A 20,774-nucleotide genomic window follows, 5' to 3' on the forward strand; every position below is an offset into this window, starting at 1 on the left:
TGAGGCTGGCCTCTCAGATCGACCGGCGTCTTGTGTCGAAACGCAACGCACACGGAACTTTGTGCACCATTCCACAACGGTGGTTTTCAACAAACATGCTGCCCCATACACAGTCTTCATTCTCCGATGGACGTCCACCGGTTTTTGTCCTCCGGCAGCCAAGAATAGAATAACAGCACAATGGTCCTGTTTGGACGTATTTGGTAATAACGTCGCCATAGTTCACATGGTCGTACTTCGGCACGACACGACTGCCACACTAATCTCTTTACCTACATGTCCGTGCTTATGTACCCGCATCAGAGTCGCTCTACGTTGCGTATCCCCTGCAGCAATGCCTTCAAACGGAAATTTTTGATCACGCTTTATAAATAGACCGATGGATGCAAGAAATATAACCACAATGTAATATCCACGATGAAAATTTGTTAAATATCACTTTAGAAACTACGCGGTTTGAGTTCAGTCCCCTAGGGTTTGAACATTCTGAGCTACTCTGACGATGCAATCCACCAATTTACTTTCACCCGAAGGTGTCGCTGTATTTCCGCTTAGTTAAAACAACACCCACTTGAATTACACGGATGAGATGCTCCTGTTCTGCGCCTGCTATATCACTGCTACACATCTCCCACTTGTTCGCAGTGCTCTTGATTAAACACATTTCCTTGAAACTACTACTGTGACTGATATTTTCCTTTTTTCAGCTGTGTAGGCGAGTATGTTATGTTACTTTCTTGATGAGGAAGCAGCCTACGCCGTTGGGATATGCAAGAATCAAATGCTGAAATTAGCAACAGTTTCCCCTGCAGTTTCCAAACTAACCCAATTAAAAATACCACAGGGTACCCTGGACGAAAACCTGAATCCTTCACGGCCTATTTAGTAGTTTCATTAATAAACTATTTCTTCCAAGGTTACCCAACTGTACATCTTTTAACACTCGACTAGAGGAAAGGTATGAATAATATCAACCATTTGTCTCCCTCAGTTCATCAACAGGGATACAAATAGCAAAAACTCTCGTTTAATAATGCAAATTCCTGAAGTAACTTTAGGTTCAAGTTTTCACAGAAGATATTATTTTATAATTCATAATTATTTTTGCGCAAGTTAGTACAAAGTAATAAAGATTTGCAGGATTATATAAAAAGTAATTTCCTTTATTATAATGGGCTTTCAGAAAGAACACATTTTCCCCTAAAAATTTAGAGGTGGTTCGTTCTATCTCAAAGAGAAATTCACTTTTTGAAGTATTCCTTGAAGATTTTAGACAATTCGAGGCGTGTACTGAGTTTGATTGCTCCAGCTGTTATGATTCATGAGAAAAGTAAACCTACAAATTGAAAGAGAAATCACTTAATGGAAATAAAATGTTAGCTGACAGCCGCTGGCAGAAGTGGCAGTGGTTCCGCCAAATTTCAACAGCCATTTAAAATATACCTTTGTAGCAGGAACATACATACAGTATATTAATTATAGAATATAAAATAAGTTTTTTTGTTCGCTATACAAATCTAGACGCCTCTACTGATCAGTACCAAAATTTGCACCAGATCCATGAGGTACTCGGAAGGGTCGCAGAGGTAGTTATGTCGTCAACTATTTAATAAAATAAAATTGGTCATAATATGTGACATACAAGTTGAAGGCTTTTTTTGCTGATGCCATTTTAATACCAAAGCTCTTAAGAAATATACTGGACACACGAAGCATGGAAGCAAGGAATAAGGTCAACCTCATACACAGGATTGTTTCGTACTTCCCTGCACTTTGCGCTATGATACAATATAGTGACTTACTCTGGAAAATTTGGATTATTATTATTATTATTATTATTATTATTATTATTATTATTATTATTATTATTATTATTATTTGCAGTCGGTCAATATCGAATAAGAATAAACCGAGCGATTTGGCTATACAGTTTGCGTCACGTGGCTGTGAGCTTGCATTCGGGAGATGGTGGGTTCGAACTCTACTGTCAGTATCCCTGAACATGGTTTTCCGTAATTCCTATTTTCACACGTTAATTAAGGCCTCGGTCGCTTCCCTCAGTCCTAGCCATGGTCTGTTTCCATGAGAAATGTCTGTGTTAGTGCGATGTAAAACAAATAGGAAAGAAAAAAGGTATAGAATAAACCAGTTGATGTTCTTTCTATTTTTCCATTTTACTCATAATAGGTGTTTATGGTTTCGTAGAATCGAGTATCGTATAGTATAGTGAATAGGCAACTAACACACACATCCTTGCTTTAGGATGGACTCGATCCAATAGCCGATCGCAAGTTCAGCTAAATGATCAATGCCTTAACACCTGAGCTACACTGGAAGACGTACATCTGTTATCAAAAAGAAGAACTGCTTTTGATAAGGAAACTAACTAGAATATCACAGATAAAAGGGGACATGTAATCTCCTCCGAAATCAGCGCACATATCGCTTTTCAAAGTCCAGGTACCTACTTCTCTACCAGGAGAATGTCATTCATTAACCAACCTTCCTGGGCCCTATTTCCTAAAAGTTACAATTTTACATATGACAGGTGACAGGAAATCGTCAGATAGGTTTACATTTGGACAATTTTGTGTTCCATAAAGGCTTACAAGTTTAAACATTGTCATGACAAACTTGTAGACTCTTACGACAATGTTACAAATGTGTGTTTCTTAAAACTTTTGAACTGACAGGTAAAAAGATGACGAATTTGTCAAACTGTAGGTTACGTATAGTGTTATGAAATAGATATATGTCATCAGTTTTTGACATATTTACAAATTTGTAGAATTGTCATTGTGGAGGTGACAGGCAATTCTTCATATGTAGTCTGTAATGTGTATATAAATAGGGAGTTTATTTTCGCGAATGTTTTGTAATTTAAAATGACTTGTGGATAATGAACTCTAGTAACAGCGGTACTAACAAGCAGTAACGAAGAAATTGAAATGAGACCACGCCGGGTTTTTAGACAACAGATTGACCTAATCTTAAGTTTTTCCTGTCACGTAAGAGAAACAGAAAATGGTCATGACATATTGACAAGTTTGTCAGATCTGATACAATTGTCAAAATATTCGTACCTGTCAAGTTTTATGAAATAAGTCCCTGATGAATTTAGTAGCGAAAGTGCTGTATGTAAGCAAGCGCGATAGAGGTTATAATTACGAGTCACAGAGGTAATATTCAACTGACAGTCAGCGCTTATAAACTATTATTTTTTCATTCGAAATTCTGCAGTGGAGAGAAAACAAAGGAAATGAAGGGCAAATTATGAATCTCTGGTCAGTGTGCACACAATTGGAGACGTTGATATAGTATGTCGGAAGAATATTGCGCATGCACACCCACCTCCAAACTAACAAAATAAAATGAGGTATATTCGAAATATTTTATTAAACTCACTTCTCGTCATTGTACGTAATTTATGTTGAGTAAGTCCTGTGCAACATTTCATTAACATTAGTTTTCATCATTTTAATTTAGATTGTCTAAGGCCTGTAAAATTACAACATTTAGGTTCCCACGAGTAAATATTTTTATTCGTGCCAGTTTTCTTAAATAATTTGTCAATTCTAAGCCTTTCGAATCCGGACGAGCTTATATCGTCATTACACGGCACTATTTGTGAACGTGGATGAGTTTACATGTCAGATTCTAATTGTCGATATCCTTCGGACGAGTACATGTTCCCTCAAATAAAGCGTGGATATTGGAAGGGATTCGAAGGTCTACATAATTCTTGTAAGACTGGAAGTTTTCAAGGAATCACGAATGGATTTCCTGCAGGAAATTCAATTAAAAGACTAAAATAAAGCTTGTTATGATTTTTACTGCTGTTAATATTCGTATAGTAAAAAATTAAGATTTTCTGAGAGATTGGATATTTTCGTCGACCGTAGTTTCATCACAGCTGCTGTAGATCAATTCAACCAGCTGAAAGTAATATTTCTGGGATGAGTTAATTCTGTTGGCTACCTCCCTCCTTGTAACACGTGTTCTGTGACACTTTTCCCGCGTTCTCTCGAACACCAAGAGTGATTTAATCTTAGGAGAAGTATTCATATTCCAGACACTTCGAAATCTCCGTCTTTCACGGCGACTTTCTGTTTTTCTTTTCGGCTCTTAGAAGTAGGTTGTAGTTGCTAGACGCAAACTTATTGACATCCATGCAAGCATGGAAATTTTCCATACAAAGGAGAGTGATAGCAACAGGCCTCTCACCAAGGTGGTCGTGGTTTGAATCTCGGTCAACGTAAGTGGAATTTTAAAAATTAAGAGTCACGTCTCTTTGGTTTGGATTCCACGAGGTCCAATGGCTATCATTACTATCATTGCCTGGTATTCACACCGCAGCCGACTGAGCAAGTTGGCTGCATGGTACAGGCTGCGCAGCTGTAAGCTTGCATTCAGGGGATGATGGCTTTGACCTCCACGATCGTCAGCACTGAGGATGGATTTCAGTGTTTTCCCATTATCATACCAGGTAAATGCTGAGGCTGTGTATTAATTAAGACCTTCCCAGTCGTATCCCACCGTACCCAAAAACTTATTTGAGTTAGTGCAACATTAAGCCACTAGAAATAAAAGAGAATAATAATGCAGAATGAAAATCCACAGCCAGTTTCCTGTCATTTGACCGGGTCAGTAATGGAATGAATGAAGCCCCCATCTAGCGGCGAAGATAATAATTGTGTCGGCTACCGAAGCCTGTCGCATTACTCTGGGGCAATGATTAATGACTGACAAATGAAATTGTATTGGGGAGTGTTGCTGGAATGAAAGATGACAAGGAAAACACCGGAGTACCCGGAGGAAACCTGTCCCTCCCTCCTCCGCTTTGTCCAGCACAAATTTATCGTGGAGTGACCGGGATGTGAACCACAGAACTCAATGGTGAAAAACCGGTGTGCTGCCGCCTGAGTCACGAAGGCTTAAAATATAGTGGCCAAATAATTCGTTGACCTGCTCATTCTCCGCGAAAATGTTTCCATATTTTGTTTTAAATATGTCTTTTTTTTTCGCTATTTGTTTTACGTCGCACCGACACATATAGGTCTTTTGGCGACGATGGGATAGGAAAGGCATAGGAAGTGGAAGGAAGCGGCCGTGGCCTTAATTAAGGTACAGCCCCGGCATTTGCCTGGTGTGAAAATGGGAAACCACGGAAAACCATCTTCAGAGCTGCCGACAGTGGGGCTCGAACCCACTATCTCCCGATTACTGGATACTGGCCGCACTTAAGCGACTGCAGCTATCGAGCTCGGTTTAAATATGTCTGAGGCAATACATAAGGCCATGCTCAGGATTTTTTGGAGGGCAAATAAAAACGCTGTACTTTTAGTTATCACATAGATTTTAAAATAAACAAATTTCCAAACATTTTTTGAGTAGTACCTTTTACAACTCAACGGGTTAAGTGGAAGTGTCGACTACTGCGTTTGAAGTATCAACACAAGACACCTCATCGCGCCTCTACACCCTTCGAGCCCCCGCATTGGCACTGTTCATACCAACCTACCATCGCTGATGGTGCTTGTATCTGCTTAAATTGGTTGCCATCTTCAACCCTGAAATACAGGGTCCTGATATGTCACAGATATTCTGCAAGGATATATATAAAACATTTGCACAGGGTGAGTTGGCCGTGCGGTTAGGGGCGCACAGCTGTGAGCTTGCATCCGGGAGATTGTGGCTTCGAACCCCACTCTCGGCAGCCCTGTAGATGGTTTCCCGTGGTTTCCCATTTTCACACCAGGGAAATGCTGGGGCCCTACCTTAATTAAGGTCACGGCCGCTTCTCTCTCACTCCTAGGCCTTTCATATCCCATTGTCGCCATAAGACTTATCTGTGTCGGTGTGACGTAAAACAAATTGTAAGAACAAAAATCAAATCAAAACAAAACAATTGAATTTGGCCTAGAAAACAGTTACATGGATGTTTCGTTTCTGATTTTCAAATAAATTTTGCACCATCATTCAATTGTTTACACTCCAGACCAAGTTATTCAATGTAAATATGTTTTTCGTGGGCCTTTTAATAGCATCGTACCGAGCTCGATAGCTGCAGTCGCTTAAGTGCGGCCAGTATCCAGTATTCGGGAGATAGTAGGTTCGAACCCCACTGTCGGCAGCCCTGAAAATGGTTTTCCGTGGTTTCCCATTTTCACACCAGGCAAATGCTGGGGCTGTACCTTAATTAAGGCCACGGCCGCTTCCTTCCCACTCCTAGCCCTTCCCTGTCCCATCGTCGCCGTAAGACCTATCTGTGTCGGTGCGACGTAAAACAACTAGCAAAAATAGCATCGTATACATGTGGAAAACGGAAAACGTATATGTTATTGTTTTGATATTATAAATAAGAAATTCTTATATATTTGAATGGCTATAAGCCTAAAATATCATGACACCTTTTTGTGTTCAATTTTTATAGGTCTTTTACCAATTCATGTGAGTCATATTTCGAATATAATTAAGTAGTTTAAAATAAAATTCTTACGAGATTTTTCTGTATCCTATAATAAAGAATTAAAATAACCGATTCGTTTTTGTAAACAAAATCCGGCTTTTGTTTCTTATTATTCAGTGCCCTACTGGTCTTCGTCGCGAATAGTTGTCACGCATTCCTGTTTATAAATGGAAATTAATTATTTTAAGTAGCTTGTGGTAAGCATTAAAATAAACTATTTCGTCACTTCGGATTTTCTTTTGAGTAATTGCATTTGTAAAATCCGTACTTGGGGCCGATAACCGCGATGTTTGTCCGAGCACACGCCTCTTCACATCCACACAACGCACCGCATTACAGACCACTACAGAAACAAGCAGTAGTGAATACATCCCTCCACATAAGGTTGGCGTCACGAAGGTCATTCAACAGCAAAACATTCCCAATTCCACATGCGTGACACACTTCGCACTTGCAACCCCTCCAAGGTGAGGGAAAAGTGGCAGGACAATAAGAAGACGAAAAAAGAATAAACTGTCAAAATATATTTGGACAACATAACTGTCAATTAGAGTAATCTGTAATCATTAAACAGAAATATTTTCATGTTATAATAAGAGAGAACTTGTTTTGTTATTTCCATTTTTAAAAATGAATGAACGTTTTTGTGTCGTGTTGCGTCACCTAATAGGGTTGAAGTAAGGATTTAAAAGAGGGGCATATAAGTCACTGGTAAGGCCCCAATTAAAGTATGGTTTCAGTATACGGGGCCCTCACCAGGATTACTTGGCTCGAGAACTGGAAAAGATCCAAAGAAAAGCCGCTCGATTTATTCTGGGTGATTTCCGGTAAAAGAGTAGAGTTACGAAAATGTTGCAAAACTTTGGGCTGAGAAGACTTGAGAGTAAGGAGACGAGCTCCTCAACTAAGCGGTATATTCCGAGCTGTCATTGGAGGGTTAGCGTGGAATGACATCAGTAGATGAGTAAGCTTGAATGGAATTCTTAAATGTAGGAATGGTCATAATAATTTCTTCTTATTCTTTTTCTACCGCTTTTCCCACAACTGTGGGGTTGCAGGTGCGAACTGTGTCACACATGTGGATTTGGCCCTGTTTTATGGTCGGATGCCCTTCCTGACGCCAACCCTATATGGAGGGATGTACTGTCCGCACACTTTATCTTGATGCATTTGTGTACGGGGTGAGGAGTAAGGAGGGAGCTGTCCCGGTATCGATAGTGCTGCCTGGTGCTGCCAACTGAATGAAAATGAAATCTGAATTGAATCGAGAATATGATCGATCGATATGAAATTTCTAAACCGTTGTCATCTTAAGCCAACAACTATGTCACATACACATTATATAACATTATAAAACATATCTCTCGATGCGAATCTTGTTCCTAGCATGAATTCTATACTTTGACTTTGATGTGTAAACAACAACAGTACCAGTACGTAAAGTTTACGCCAGATGTCGCACAACGATGCTTAAGCGATTCATAGTTTGTGTTTCAAAGGTTGCCAGTATGAATCTCGAAGATCGCCGAGGTCGACCGATTCAGCACTAGGATGTAAATGCACCAAGATAAAGTGTGCGGATAGTAATCACTATGGCGTGTTTCTGTGGTGGTTGGTAGTGTAGTGTGTTGTGTGAATATGAAGAGGAAAGTGTTTGGGAAAACACAAACACCCAGTCCCCGAGCCAGAAGAATTAATCAGAGGCGATTAAAATCCCCGACCCGGCCGGGAATCGAACCCGGAACCCTCTGAACCGAAGGCCTCAACGCTGACCATTCAGCCAATGAGTCGGAGTTAAGAGCATTTTCTATACCCTATAATAAAGAATTAAAATAACCGATTCGTTTTTGTAAACAAAATTCTGCCACCTGACTGACAGATCAATGATGATTGCTTGCCTGCTTGCTTGATTGATTGTTTGTTTGCACATTCCAAGAATATATATTACAATTTGCTTTACGTCGCACGACACAGATAAGTTTTATGGCGACGACGAGATAAGAAGGGGCTAGGAGTGGGAAGGAAGAGGCCGTGGCCTTAATAAAGTACAGCCCCAGAATTTGCCTGGTGTGAAAATAGGAAACCACGAAAAACCATCTTCAGGGCTGCCGATAGTGGGGTTCGAACCAACTGTCTCCCGGATGCAAGCTCAGAGCTGCGCGGCCTTAATCGCACGGCCAACTCGCCCGGTTCCAAGAATAATAATGTATAGGTCAGGTAACTTCGTAATTCAGATTTTACCTTACAAGGAATTAGTTGGCATCTCTAAGAGCAATCCAAGATATTTTAATTAACAAACAAAACAAACAAACCCCATGGCACTACAGCCCTTGAAGGGCCTTGGCCTACCAAGCGACCGCTGCTCAGCCCGAAGACCTGCAGATTACGAGGTGTCGTGTGGTCAGCACGACAAATCCTCTCGGCTGTTATTCTTGGCTTTCTAGACCGGGGCGCCATCTCACCGTCAGATAGCTCCTCAATTCTAATCACGTAGGCTGAGTGGACCTCGAACCAGCCCTCATGTCCAGGTAAAAATCCCTGACCTGGCCGGGAATCGAACCCGGGGCCTCCAGGTAAGAGGCAGGCCCGCTACCCCTCGCCATTCTCCTTCACATTTTCACCAGATGCTTGATCAGTTTGGTCAGTAGTTAGCCGGAGGTGGGGAGCAGTACTATACGTGCAGTTATTGTTGGGCGCTGATTTTATGGGAAAGTAGTTTTAAAGGAGCGTGGAGGGGGGGGGGGGCGATATTACTTCCTTGCGTTCGTTTCTGCAGTACTGCCAACCAAAGAGAGTGAAACAAATAGGGAAGAGTAGTCAATCGAGTTCTATCTGAACAATGTTTACTCCATACATGCATGTTTATTTTACATGGAGAGAAAAAAAAATGGATGGAAATGTAAAGAAGAGCGGTGCTGTGAATGTTTGTACGTGTCTTGTACGCATTTTCTGGTCCCCAGAAATGTTTGCTGTAACGTGACAAAAATATTCGTAGGGAACCTTAACTTAGGACTAGAAGATTTTATTTCTCATGTTAAATAGAGAGTTCCTGAACATATTATTGAATCGATATTTTAGAACGATAACAAGGCGAATTAATTATTAGGGAGCTTCTGTTACATGATGCCATTCTGGACCCTATGTTTACGAAAATGAAGCATTTGTACCAGTTGCTATAACGATTTTCTGAATTCAGAAGCATGATACATGTATCTATTGCTGCATATATCAAAGACGTTGAAGTCACTTGTGTTAGTAAGAAATAAGTTAAGAAATTCACACACGACAGAATTGCTCAGTCATCATCACTTAGTGTTTTCCGATGAATGTTTGGTGAGGTATACATGGTATAACAATTTATTTTTGCTAATCAGCTGGAGTGGTATAAACTTTAAAGAGCTAAGGTAAAATAATTAAAATGTTGTTTACCTCAGAGTATTCGTAAGCAAGGACGTCCCTAAAACTGAAATGTGATAGTATCGAGCTCGATAGCTGCAGTCGCTTAAGTGCGGCCAGTATCCAGTAATCGGGAGATAGTGGGTTCGAGCCCCACTGTCGGCAGCCCTGAAGATGGTTTTCCGTGGTTTCCCATTTTCACACCTGGCAAATGCCGGGGCTGTACCTTAATTAAGGCCACGGCCGCTTCCTTCCAAATCCTAGGCCTTTCCTATCCCATCGTCGCCATAAGACATATCTGTATCGGTGCGACGTAAAGCAAATAGCGTAGTAGTAGTAGTAGTAGTAGTAGTAGAAATGTGGTAGTAGCTACATTGATCGTACAGCTTTGCATATACCGGTACGCAAAACATTCAAAACACTTAGAATTTTGACTGATTCAAATAAATTAAAAAAGTATTTTGACAAAAGTCCGCCTCTGTGGTGTAGTGGTTAGCGTGATTAGCTGCCACCCCCGGAGGCCCGGGTTCGATTCCCGGGTCTGCCACGAAAATTTGAAAAGTGGTATGAGGGCTGGAACGGGGTCCACTCAGCCTCGGGAGGTCAACTGAGTAGAGGTGGGTTCGATTCCCACCTCAGCCATCCTGGAAGTGGTTTTCCGTGGTTTCCCACTTCTCCTCCAGGCGAATGCCGGGATGGTACCTAACATAAGGCCACGGCCGCTTCCTTCCCTCTTCCTTGCCTATCCCTTCCAATCGTCCCATCCCTCCACAAGGCCCCTGTTCAGCATAGCAGGTGAGGCCGCCTGGGCGAGGTACTGGTCATTCTCCCCAGTTGTATCCCCGACCAAGAGTCTGAAGCTCCAGGACACTGCCCTTGAGGCGGTAGAGGTGGGATCCCTCGCTGTGTCCGAGGGAAAAGCCGACCCTGGAGGGTAAACAGATGATGATGATGATGATGATTTTGACAAAAATACATTTTAAAACAATTTTTCTGACAATAATTTATTTCTTTTGGGATAAAACCCCACAATATTTTAAATAAATAATACATTATGCTTTTAAGTGTTAGCTTGGTATCTTTAAAATTAAAAGGAAAATTTATATCATGTCTTTATGTGTTGATGTAGGAGAAGTTTCGCTGTACTGTATCACTATACTCTTTCAATCAACCTTCGCTATTTTCTTTTGCGTTTCTGTATTAAACCTACTAATAAACCTAATTTTACTGATGGAACATTGTTTATTGATGGACCACAGCTGTAAGTGTGCCACCAGATCTGTTTAGTGCCTTTTTCAATAGCGGACACCTCTTAATAAAGGACATTTTGTAAATCGCAAAAGGTGTCCACTAGGGAGAAATTTCACTGTTTACAGGGAGCCTCAAAATTATAGGTACAATCTGCAGGGATGAGTAAAAGACATTGAAACAAGGACATTCCCGTGCATTAAGTTCCAGGTACTAGGCTCTACGTTGGATTTCAATATCTTCTTGTATTTTAGTAGCATTTGTAGCAGTTATCATGGCACGTTACACGTTTCCTGACAAAGCGATGGTTGATATCATTTCCACGAATGGACGTGCCAACGCCTGAAGTACTATAACTACTTCAAATGTGGCTACAAATACAAGATGTTGTGGACATTCAGCGTGGAACTTGGTATCTAGAAATGGTATGAAAGACATGACTGGTGGTAACGACGCATCACATCATACTCAGAAACGGATGATTTCCGGTCTTATGTTTATTAGAACTTTTTTCCTTGTTTCATTGCCATATACAAGCTCCTACAGTTTGCACCTATAATTTTGAAACATAAAGTATACGGTGCTATGCTATCTTTCGTATTAATATGTTTCTTATCGTACGCTATAATACACATTTGTCCAATACACTGTTGGACAATAATGTTGCGTAGCTTTATGATGCTAGAAAAGTAATAAGCAGATTTTACAGCAATTTGTAACGAATGTTATTATTTAAACTTTCTAAAAGGATAAGAGTACATCCTTTTACAGGTAAAGTATAGATAAAACTCCGTCCATTAACCAGGCTAGAAATAATCTATGCTAATGTGCACCTTCTTTTCAGTCTTGCTTGCACTCGGGGATTTAATATTTCCAGCTCATCTATTTTTGTATCTGAAAATGTGTAAAACCACTCGCAAGATATTACACTCGTTTGTGTTGAGTCTACAGGATGTATTGATATAAATAAATAAATAAATAAATAAATAAATAAATAAATAAATAAATAAATAAATAAATAAATAGGCGGTAGAGGTGGGATCCCTCGCTGAGTCCGAGGGAAAAGCCGAACCTGGAGGGTAAACAGATGATGATGATGAATAAATAAATAAATAAATAAATAAATAAATAAATAAATAAATAAATAACTCACCTAAATGTACGAGTGATTGGACTTAACGTGGAAGTTGGCTGTATCACGTGGGTGAGATCCTTCTCGAGCAATGGGCTGGTCTTGCCTTTATGCTGGTGGCGGAGTGCCTGCAACAAGAATTTACTTAGTATTACTCGTCTGATCAGTCATTACCGCTAGCAAGAGAGCATGGCGGTATTGTTTACATCTATAGCGCAGATGCGGGAGCGGCTTGACAAGTAAGGGAATCAATACGTATAGCCGCTCCAAAAAAAAAAAAAAAAAGGTATTTTATATTCCTCATATTTATCATTTTATCAGAATTAATATTAATTATCAAAACATAATTCTTCTTTCATGCCAATACGTACCCTGTGGATATCCACAACAAATAACAAACATTATTAATGTATAATTTCAGTTTTTTCGGCGCAGTGTGTACCGGTTAGGAACTTATAAAGTACTCTGTGCTCATCTTGTTTTTTGAGTGACTGTACATACATTCACTTCAAAACACTATGAGCGATTGTTAGCAGGCTGCATCACAGGTTATTATGCTACTGAAATCTATTGAAAACTATTTAGATATACACATATGAAAAGCAATTGTGGATCACTGAAAGAGGTACTGTAGATGAACAGAGGAGTCTCATTAGCATAATCGAGAAAAGAAAAGTATCTCGGCCACATTTTGTGGCACAACTTACTTTGTTTCTTCGCTCGTGGTCGGCTTTTACCGTCCTTATCAGCGTTCACTGTTTAGAGCATGTGTGTCAAAGCTTGTCCGCCGAAAGCGTAGTGCCCGTGTTATAAACATACTTGTGCACGAGGGCGCAAGTCGCTTCCCCGCAGTCGGCTTATACTTCCCCACGTGGCTGGCTCAGCGCTCCACACGCCTTCTGGTGACAGGCACCAATTATCTGTTTTTTAAATCTACAAGTCTACCATCCCGACATTTACCTGGAGAAGGGGGAAACCACGGAAAACCACTTCCAGGATGGCTGAGATGGGAATCGAACCCACCTCTACTCAGTTGACCTCCTGAGGCTGAGTGGACCCCGTTTCTGCCCTCATACCACTTTTCAAATTTCGTGGCAGAGCGGGGAATCGAACTCGGGCCTCCGGGGGTGGCAGCTAATCACACCAACCACTACACCACAGAGGCGGACTGTACACACACACACACACACACTAACAAATTGCCGTGTCAGTCCTTATGTCACAGCTTCTGTTTCAACCATTACTTGTAGACTGTACCCCTCCGTGGCTCAGACGGCAGCGCGCCGGCCTCTCACTGCTGGATACCGTGGTTCAAATCCCGGTCCCTTCATGCGAGATTTGTGCTGGACAAAGCGGAGGCGGGACAGGTTTTCCTCCGAGTACTCCGGTTTTCCTTCTCATCTTTTATTCCAGCAACACTCTCCATTAACATTTCATTTCTTCTGTCAGTCATTAATCATTGTCCCAGAAGAGTGCGACAGGCTTCGGCAGCCGGCACAGTTCCTATCCTCGCCGCTAGATGGGAGCTTCATTCATTCCATTCCTGACCCGGTCGAATGACTGGAAACAGGCTCTGGATTTTCATTTTCATCGTACGGAGTACCGTAGTTATTAACGCGTAATGTACGCCCCTCCAGACTTGAGCTATTGCATAACGTCCTGGACTAGCGCTCGTAACAGCTGTTTCTCATGCACGCAGAGTTGTCAGTCAGCTCGTGGCCTTGACATGTTTGATTTACAGGGCTGATGACCTAAATATGAGGTCCCTTTAAACAACAACCAAACAATTACTTAGGGCAGAGGAAGAGAGTTTCAAGCTTTGTGACGTGTCGGAACGAAGAACAAGCCTGCCAGTTCGCGGGATGTCAGACGAGAGCCGACTAATGTAATGTTGCCTAGAGAAACGGCGCTGTGAGTGCGGAACTGGAGATGTCAGTCAACTGTATTGCTCTAGCAAGAACGCTCCTGATACACGAGTCCCTCTGAAGAAAATGAGACTTGAGCTGCGAATGCGGTTTCGATTCGTCAGCCAGTAATATTATTTTATTTTCAATCTTTGTCGTACTTTCATTTTATACGTAGTTGAATTCGATTAAGTGATCACTTTATAGGTAGTGTGTTGGGACAAACAATAAGTAGATGGATCTGTAATGGTAGTCATTGTTTGAGAAAGGAAATAATTCCTTTCGTTGTATTTTTCAATGTGGACTGGTAATTTTATTAAGCGTAACATAACCATTTCTAACCTGAAAATCGGTTTGATAATAATACTTTTCAAGTGAATTACCACATTTCGATTAACTTTAGAGTTTGGCATTTCTTCTAAATGCGTAATGAATAAGTGTTTCCTGCATTTCGCAGTTTTGTTCCTTCAGAACGACGTAACGTAAGATCCTCGCGGATCATGTTGTTGCTGGTTCCTTCCGAACAGTTGTTTGGGGTGATGCACGTTTAGCATCGGGATTACCTTATCACTTAAGGGTGTCATGAATGACAAATACATGGTGGAATTTTATTTCAATTGTGATTGATGCTGTTAACTCGCAGTGAACACCATGCTTTCCCGTAATATTTCGCAACCTACCCAAAACAACTGATAGTCAATTTGGTTCGATTAAGGGTCCATTCGGCGGGTGTTCCGTATCCGTAAGGGTATTCGACTGGTGGATAACCTTAATTGAGAGGAAATCAGGCGTTCTACTTGTTGAAAGTCAGATTTTCCACGGATCGTGTGGATTAATTCTCAGTTCTCGTTTGGAGTAATAGGTGCCCGGTTTTCAGGTCTTTCCTTTTTCAGTTTTTCAGTTTCGCTGTTCACTAATTTAATAGTTTCTCCGAAGCAACTCTTCGGTATTGTGAGAAATAAATCAACGCTATGCAATGTGACTGCGTTTGAAACATTCAATAATAAATAATTTATAAATTATTTTTCCAAGGATTTATATTAAAATAATAATGTTGTCGTGCCATTTCGAATTTAATAAAAATTAGTAAGCACATATTTGCTCCTCATTTCAAGTAGTTAGGCTCTCTTCTGAACCCCATCGTTTGGTTAAGATCGTGACCGAATTTCTTCCCGCAACGACCCATGATTTAAGAGTTCTATATTGCTCTACTGTAGCAGCTGTGGCCGACCAACGATGGACTGGTAAGTTCAAGGGTTCAGTAAGTGGGCGAACAATTTTTTCCTGTTACAGAACTTGCTAGCCGGGCCGAGTAGCTCAGGCGGTAGAGCACTGGCCTTCTGAGCTTATGTTCGTGGGATCAATACAAGCTTTTTAAAAATAATTAAAATGCTGTTTATTCGGGGCATCGATCTAAGAAGATCTTTTGCCCCTACTTAGGACCATATGTTATGAACCTGCGTGTATTTGGAAATTGCGGGACTGCAAAGTGTTGAATGTGTGGAAAGGAACATTAAGGACCACACAAACGCCCAGTCCCAGGCCAGGGATATTAATCATGTACAATCAAAAACCCCTGACCCGGCCGGGAATCGAACCCGGGGCCGCCGGGTGACAGGCGGTCGCGTTGCCCCCTACACCGCGGGGTCGGACTCGATCCAAGCTTAGTCCTGTAGTATATGAAGGTGCTCAAATGCGTCAGCCTCGTGCCGGCAGACTTAATGCGTGAAGAACTCCTGTGGGACAAAATTCCGGCACCTTGGAGTCTCCTAAAATCGTAAAAATAGTTAGTGGGACGTACAACAAGTAAAAATATTTATTATGAAACTTGCTAAGTTCAATTCCAAAGGTGCCTTGTCAGATTATAACCTAACATGCAGTCTTCGATTATAAATTCCCCAGACATAACGTCATAACAGTGATAAATTAGTAAAAGAAAGCCAAAAAAAACCGCAGTAAAATGCCCACACAACTGTTCTGTATAGATCTCTTTTAAATTGAAAAAAGAATTAGTAGTATGTTCTGTTCTTTTAATGTTATAACACGAGTGTCCTTCACATAAACTAGATTTGTTATACATTTTCCTGTAACATAGAACAAAATATAATTGTTCATAGTCTGTAATCAAGTGTGTAATTCAGATAGTCAGTGTTTAACATCGCGATTTCCAAGACGTCAGTTGTACTGTATTATTAACACCAGATCTGTTTTCCTGTTTCTCCTACATCGCTGCATCCAGCATGCCTCATCAGAGTTCCATATTTTGACAATGAGCATTAGTTAGTGAAGAGAAGTCTACGAAGACTTATACAAACACCCAGGCTCGAGTTAGAGGAATTATTCACACGGAGTTAAATTGCTCGACGAGGCCGGGAAATGAGCCCAAGGTCCTCCGAGCCTAAGGCCAGTACGGTCACCATTCAGCCAAGGAGCCAGCCGGAAATTATTATTATTTATCGATACGGCCACCTGTGGGCCACGTTTACACAATCTTCCTTTTGTCACGCAGGCTGATACCCTTCTCTTTACAGTCTCGCCAAATATTCTTGAGTCTTTGACTTCTTCTTGCTCGCTCTTCCACCGAGATGTTCCGTGGCTTCGCATGTTGCTCTTCAGACGCATCCCTCATTCCCGCAACCTTCTTCCTAGATGATGTCCTTTCTTTTATGTCCTCCTCCTTGATACCTATTTCTGGAAAGTCATTGTGCACCTATGCAAGCCATTCCGGTTGTTTTTTCCACTTTTTCTGCAGAAGAAGTATCCTGTTGGGCAATCTCTCATGGTTCATTCTCTTGATGTGGTCATAAAACGTCAGTCTCCTTTTCCTCATCACAGTCGTGATTCTTTCTACTGTCTTGTAGAGCTCCAAATTCGATCTTAACCGGAATGTGTTTGGGTCACTCTTCACCTTTCTTAGGCCCTAAGATTTTTCGTAATAATCTTTTTTCTCCTGTTTCAAGGACTGGTTCAGCCATCCTCGTCAAGGTTTCTGCTCCATAAAGGCACTCCGTTCTAACCACTGTGCAGTAATGTTTTAACTTGGCCTGAATTGAGAGGGACTTGGACTTATAGGTGCCATGACATAGTCTGGATGCCAACTCCATCCTTCCCACCCTCTCCTTTAATCCCTCATTTTTATCTCCATTGGGGGTGAGTATTTCTCCCAGGTATTTAATTTTTGCACACGCTGGATATCCCCATACAGTGTAACAAGTCTGTCCGTGTCGCATTTTTTAATAGAATCCATGAATGCTGTTTTTTCGAATGACGATCTTAACCCTGTTCTGAATGCAACATCTTGTAGTTCTTCAACTTCTTTCTTGGCTGTCTGACGGTTGTCTGTAATAAGAACGACGTCGTCTGCGAAGGCAAGGCAGTCCAACATCATCGCATTTTTTCCACAGCCCATCTTTATCCCATTCTTCATTCCATTTTCAGTCATTCTCAACCTCCATTCCCTAAGAACTTTTTCTAAAATGCAATTAAATAGTAGTGGAGAAAGGCTGTCTCCTTGCCTCAAACACTTTTTTGTCTCAAACGGATTTGAGAGTTCGCCCATAAATTTGACTTGAGAAAAGGTGTTTGTAAGAGATTGTCGAATTATGGTCAGAGATTTCCCATCCACTCCAAACTCCTGCAGAACGTTCATGAGCACTCCATGACACATGGAATCATATGCTTTTTTGAAATCAACGAAGGTTATGATTGTCCTCTTCTGATTTCTCATTGATCTTATTTTTATAAGTGATTTTAGAATATAAATCTGATCAGCACATCAACGCCCTTTCCTGAACCCGGCCTGGCATTCACCAATTTGCTTATCTAGATGTGTTTCAAGCCTCCGCCGCAATGCTTTGGATAGGATTTTGTATGCTATAGGAAGAAGAGAGATACCTCTGTAGTTGTTGACGTTAGTTTGGTCCCCTTTTTTGTGTAAGGGATGATTCTTCCAATCACTTGGTATTTCTTCTTTTTCACAAATAAAAGCGAATAATTCATCTAGTTTTTCCACTATATTTTTACCTGCTTGAATCTTTACCAGGAGCTTTGTTTTTTAGTTGCTTAATGATGTCCCTAATTTCTTCCTTATTTGGTGGTAATGAATCCTTCAACTTGAATTGCGGCTCTCCAAACAGCAATCCATCTTCAGGAGGTTCACAGTTCAGAAGATTCTGAAAATAGTTGACCAGATACTCGCAATTCTTCTTGTCACCAATAATGAGTTTCCCTTGTTCACTTTTAAAACATAGATTACCAGGGGAGAATTTTTTGATTTTATTTTTAAACCTTCTATAGATATCTCTTGTGTTGTTTCTCTTGAAATCTTCTTCTATGTTGTGCAGCTGTTCTTTCATTTTATTATGTAAATTTCTTGATGGAACTAATATTTCTCCGGAGATATTTTGAAATTTGTGAAAAATGTAATAATTGCGAATATCTTCGTTATTAGCCTATTCTTCGCACGGTAGAAACATACGAAGCATACAAGATAAGAAAAACTAGTTTAGATAAATTCTGTTCAACCGTTCCCCAGTAATGTCTTAACAGACAGACAGACGGACAGACAGACAGACAGATTAAACTGAATCTATTTTCGACTTTTCCGTACCTAATCCGACATAAAATCGAAGTATGAGGAAGAATTTTGAAATGTACTAACAACATTATAATTTTTAAATGATATATAGATGGCAGTTGTAGAGATATATCGTAACAAACAATTTATAAGAATCTGTAGTATAGAAGGCGTGTTAGAAAAATAAAAGCAGGGTATTTGAATATGTCATTATTGTTGTAATAATGGGTACGTAACTAAACATTTAGATATGAATAATGTAATATTTTAACCTAAAAAGATACTCAAAATTGTGAGTAGAATGACTGAAAAGTTAAATAACTCTCCCTTCATTGCCTATTTCCGTCTCTTTGGCGTCTTTGTAGACCGTTAGCTGTTAACAGGGCGTAAAATGTATTGTAATATTGTTGTTATGTTAAAACTGACACCCAACAGCGCATTAGAACTGCTTGAAGTATTGTTATCGCGAATTGTTTCTTGATCGATAACTAAGATACGAATTTGTAAAATTTTAACTTGTTTAAATTATATTAAATTCTTTATTACTAATCATTTAGCAACGAACAAGGAAATTGTGACTCACCTTTATTGAATTCACATTGCCTTCCTTATGACGATAAGAATTTAAAACACCGCGCAAAGATTTGAGTTGTATGGTAGCGAGTACGAAAACCGAAGTCAACACATCTCCTGATTTTTAACGTAAGCGTCTGTATGTTTTCGAGTATACCTACCCCTAACCACAACAGAGACATCGACATTTTTGACTGCGAATAAGTGCATAAATTATTGATGTTTTGTCATAAAAGATTTGTATAGGGAAAATCTGTGTTGTAGTTTACTGATATCTTCGTTAGAGATAGTTAGCACCGAGGGAGTGCCTGCGCGGTTTGCATCATTTAGCTGTCAGCTTGCATTCGGGAGGTTGTAGGTTCGGACCCCGCTGTCGACAGCCCTGATGATGGATTTCCGTAGTTTCCCTTTTCAGAGCAGGAAAATACTGGAGCTATATGTCAATTAAGGCCACGGTCGCTCCCTTATCACTCCTAGCCATTTTTCTACCCTATCGTAGTCCTAAAACCTATCTGTGTCGTGCGATGTAAAGCAAATGAAAGGAAAAGTATCTTTAGTCCTCGATAATATTTAAAGATAAGTAGAATTCTAAAATGATTCAGCTGTACATTTTCTGAATAGATACTTTTATCTGAAAAAAATAAAACATGAAAACATCATGTCCGTCTCTGTGGTGTAGTGGTTAGTGTGATTAGCTGCCACCCCCGGAGGCCCAGGTTCGATTGCCGGCTCTGCCACGAAATTTGAAAAGTGGTACGAGGGCTGGAACGGGGTCCACTCAGCCTCGGGAGGTCAACTGAGTAGAGATGGATTCGATTCCCACCTCAGTCATGCTGGAAGTGGTTTTCCGTGGTTTCCCACTTCTTCTCCAGGCAAATGCCGGGATGGTACCTAACTTAAGGTCACGGCCGCTTCCTTCCCTCTTTCTCGTCTATCGCTTCCAATCTTCCGATCCCCCGTAAGGCCCCTGTTCAGCATAGCAGATGAGGCCGCCTGGGAGAGGTACTGGTCATCCTCCCCAGTTGTATCCCCCGACCCAGAATCTGAGGCTCCAGGGCACTGCCCTTGAGGCGGTAGAGGTGGGATCCCTCGCTGAGTCCGACGGAAAAACCGACCCTGCAGGGTAAACAGATAAAGAAGAAGAGGAAGAAGAAGATAACATCATGCGCAGATGTTCTAAATATTTAACTGAAACGACGAAACATGTGAATGAAAATGATATTTTTATTATTTTATCATCCGACTGTACTCACTCCTTTTTCAGAGGGATTTTTATTTATCTCAAGTATCAACAAGCAAGGGATTGTCCGACTCCTTGGCTGAATGATCAGCGTACTCCCCTTCAGTTCAGAGGGTCCCGGATTCGATTCCCGGACGGGTCGGGGATTTTCGTCACTTCTGATTAATTCGTTTGGTTCGAGGACTCTCCTCTTCATTTTCAGACAACACACCACACTATCACAGAAAGACGCAAAT

The 20,774-nt window shown here is 40.8% G+C and overlaps 1 protein-coding gene across 6 annotated transcripts in view; it reads right to left on the reverse strand.

Moving 5' to 3' along the window:
• The window catches only part of LOC136878904 (uncharacterized), a 318,860-nt gene that overhangs the window by 231,678 nt on the left and 66,408 nt on the right, over window positions 1-20,774 (reverse strand). For all 6 annotated transcript variants that reach the window (XM_068228857.1, XM_068228858.1, XM_067152497.2 and 3 more), the window contains exon 2: window positions 12,267-12,373. Coding sequence is in view for 4 of the 6 variants with exons in the window: in XM_067152497.2 (XP_067008598.2) it covers window positions 12,267-12,373 (107 nt within the window). In the remaining 2 variants the exon portion in view is untranslated. The remainder of the gene's footprint in view (window positions 1-12,266; window positions 12,374-20,774) is intronic.

Source organism: Anabrus simplex, chromosome 8, assembly GCF_040414725.1.
Source record: "Anabrus simplex isolate iqAnaSimp1 chromosome 8, ASM4041472v1, whole genome shotgun sequence".
NCBI classification, from domain to species: Eukaryota; Metazoa; Arthropoda; class Insecta; order Orthoptera; family Tettigoniidae; genus Anabrus; species Anabrus simplex.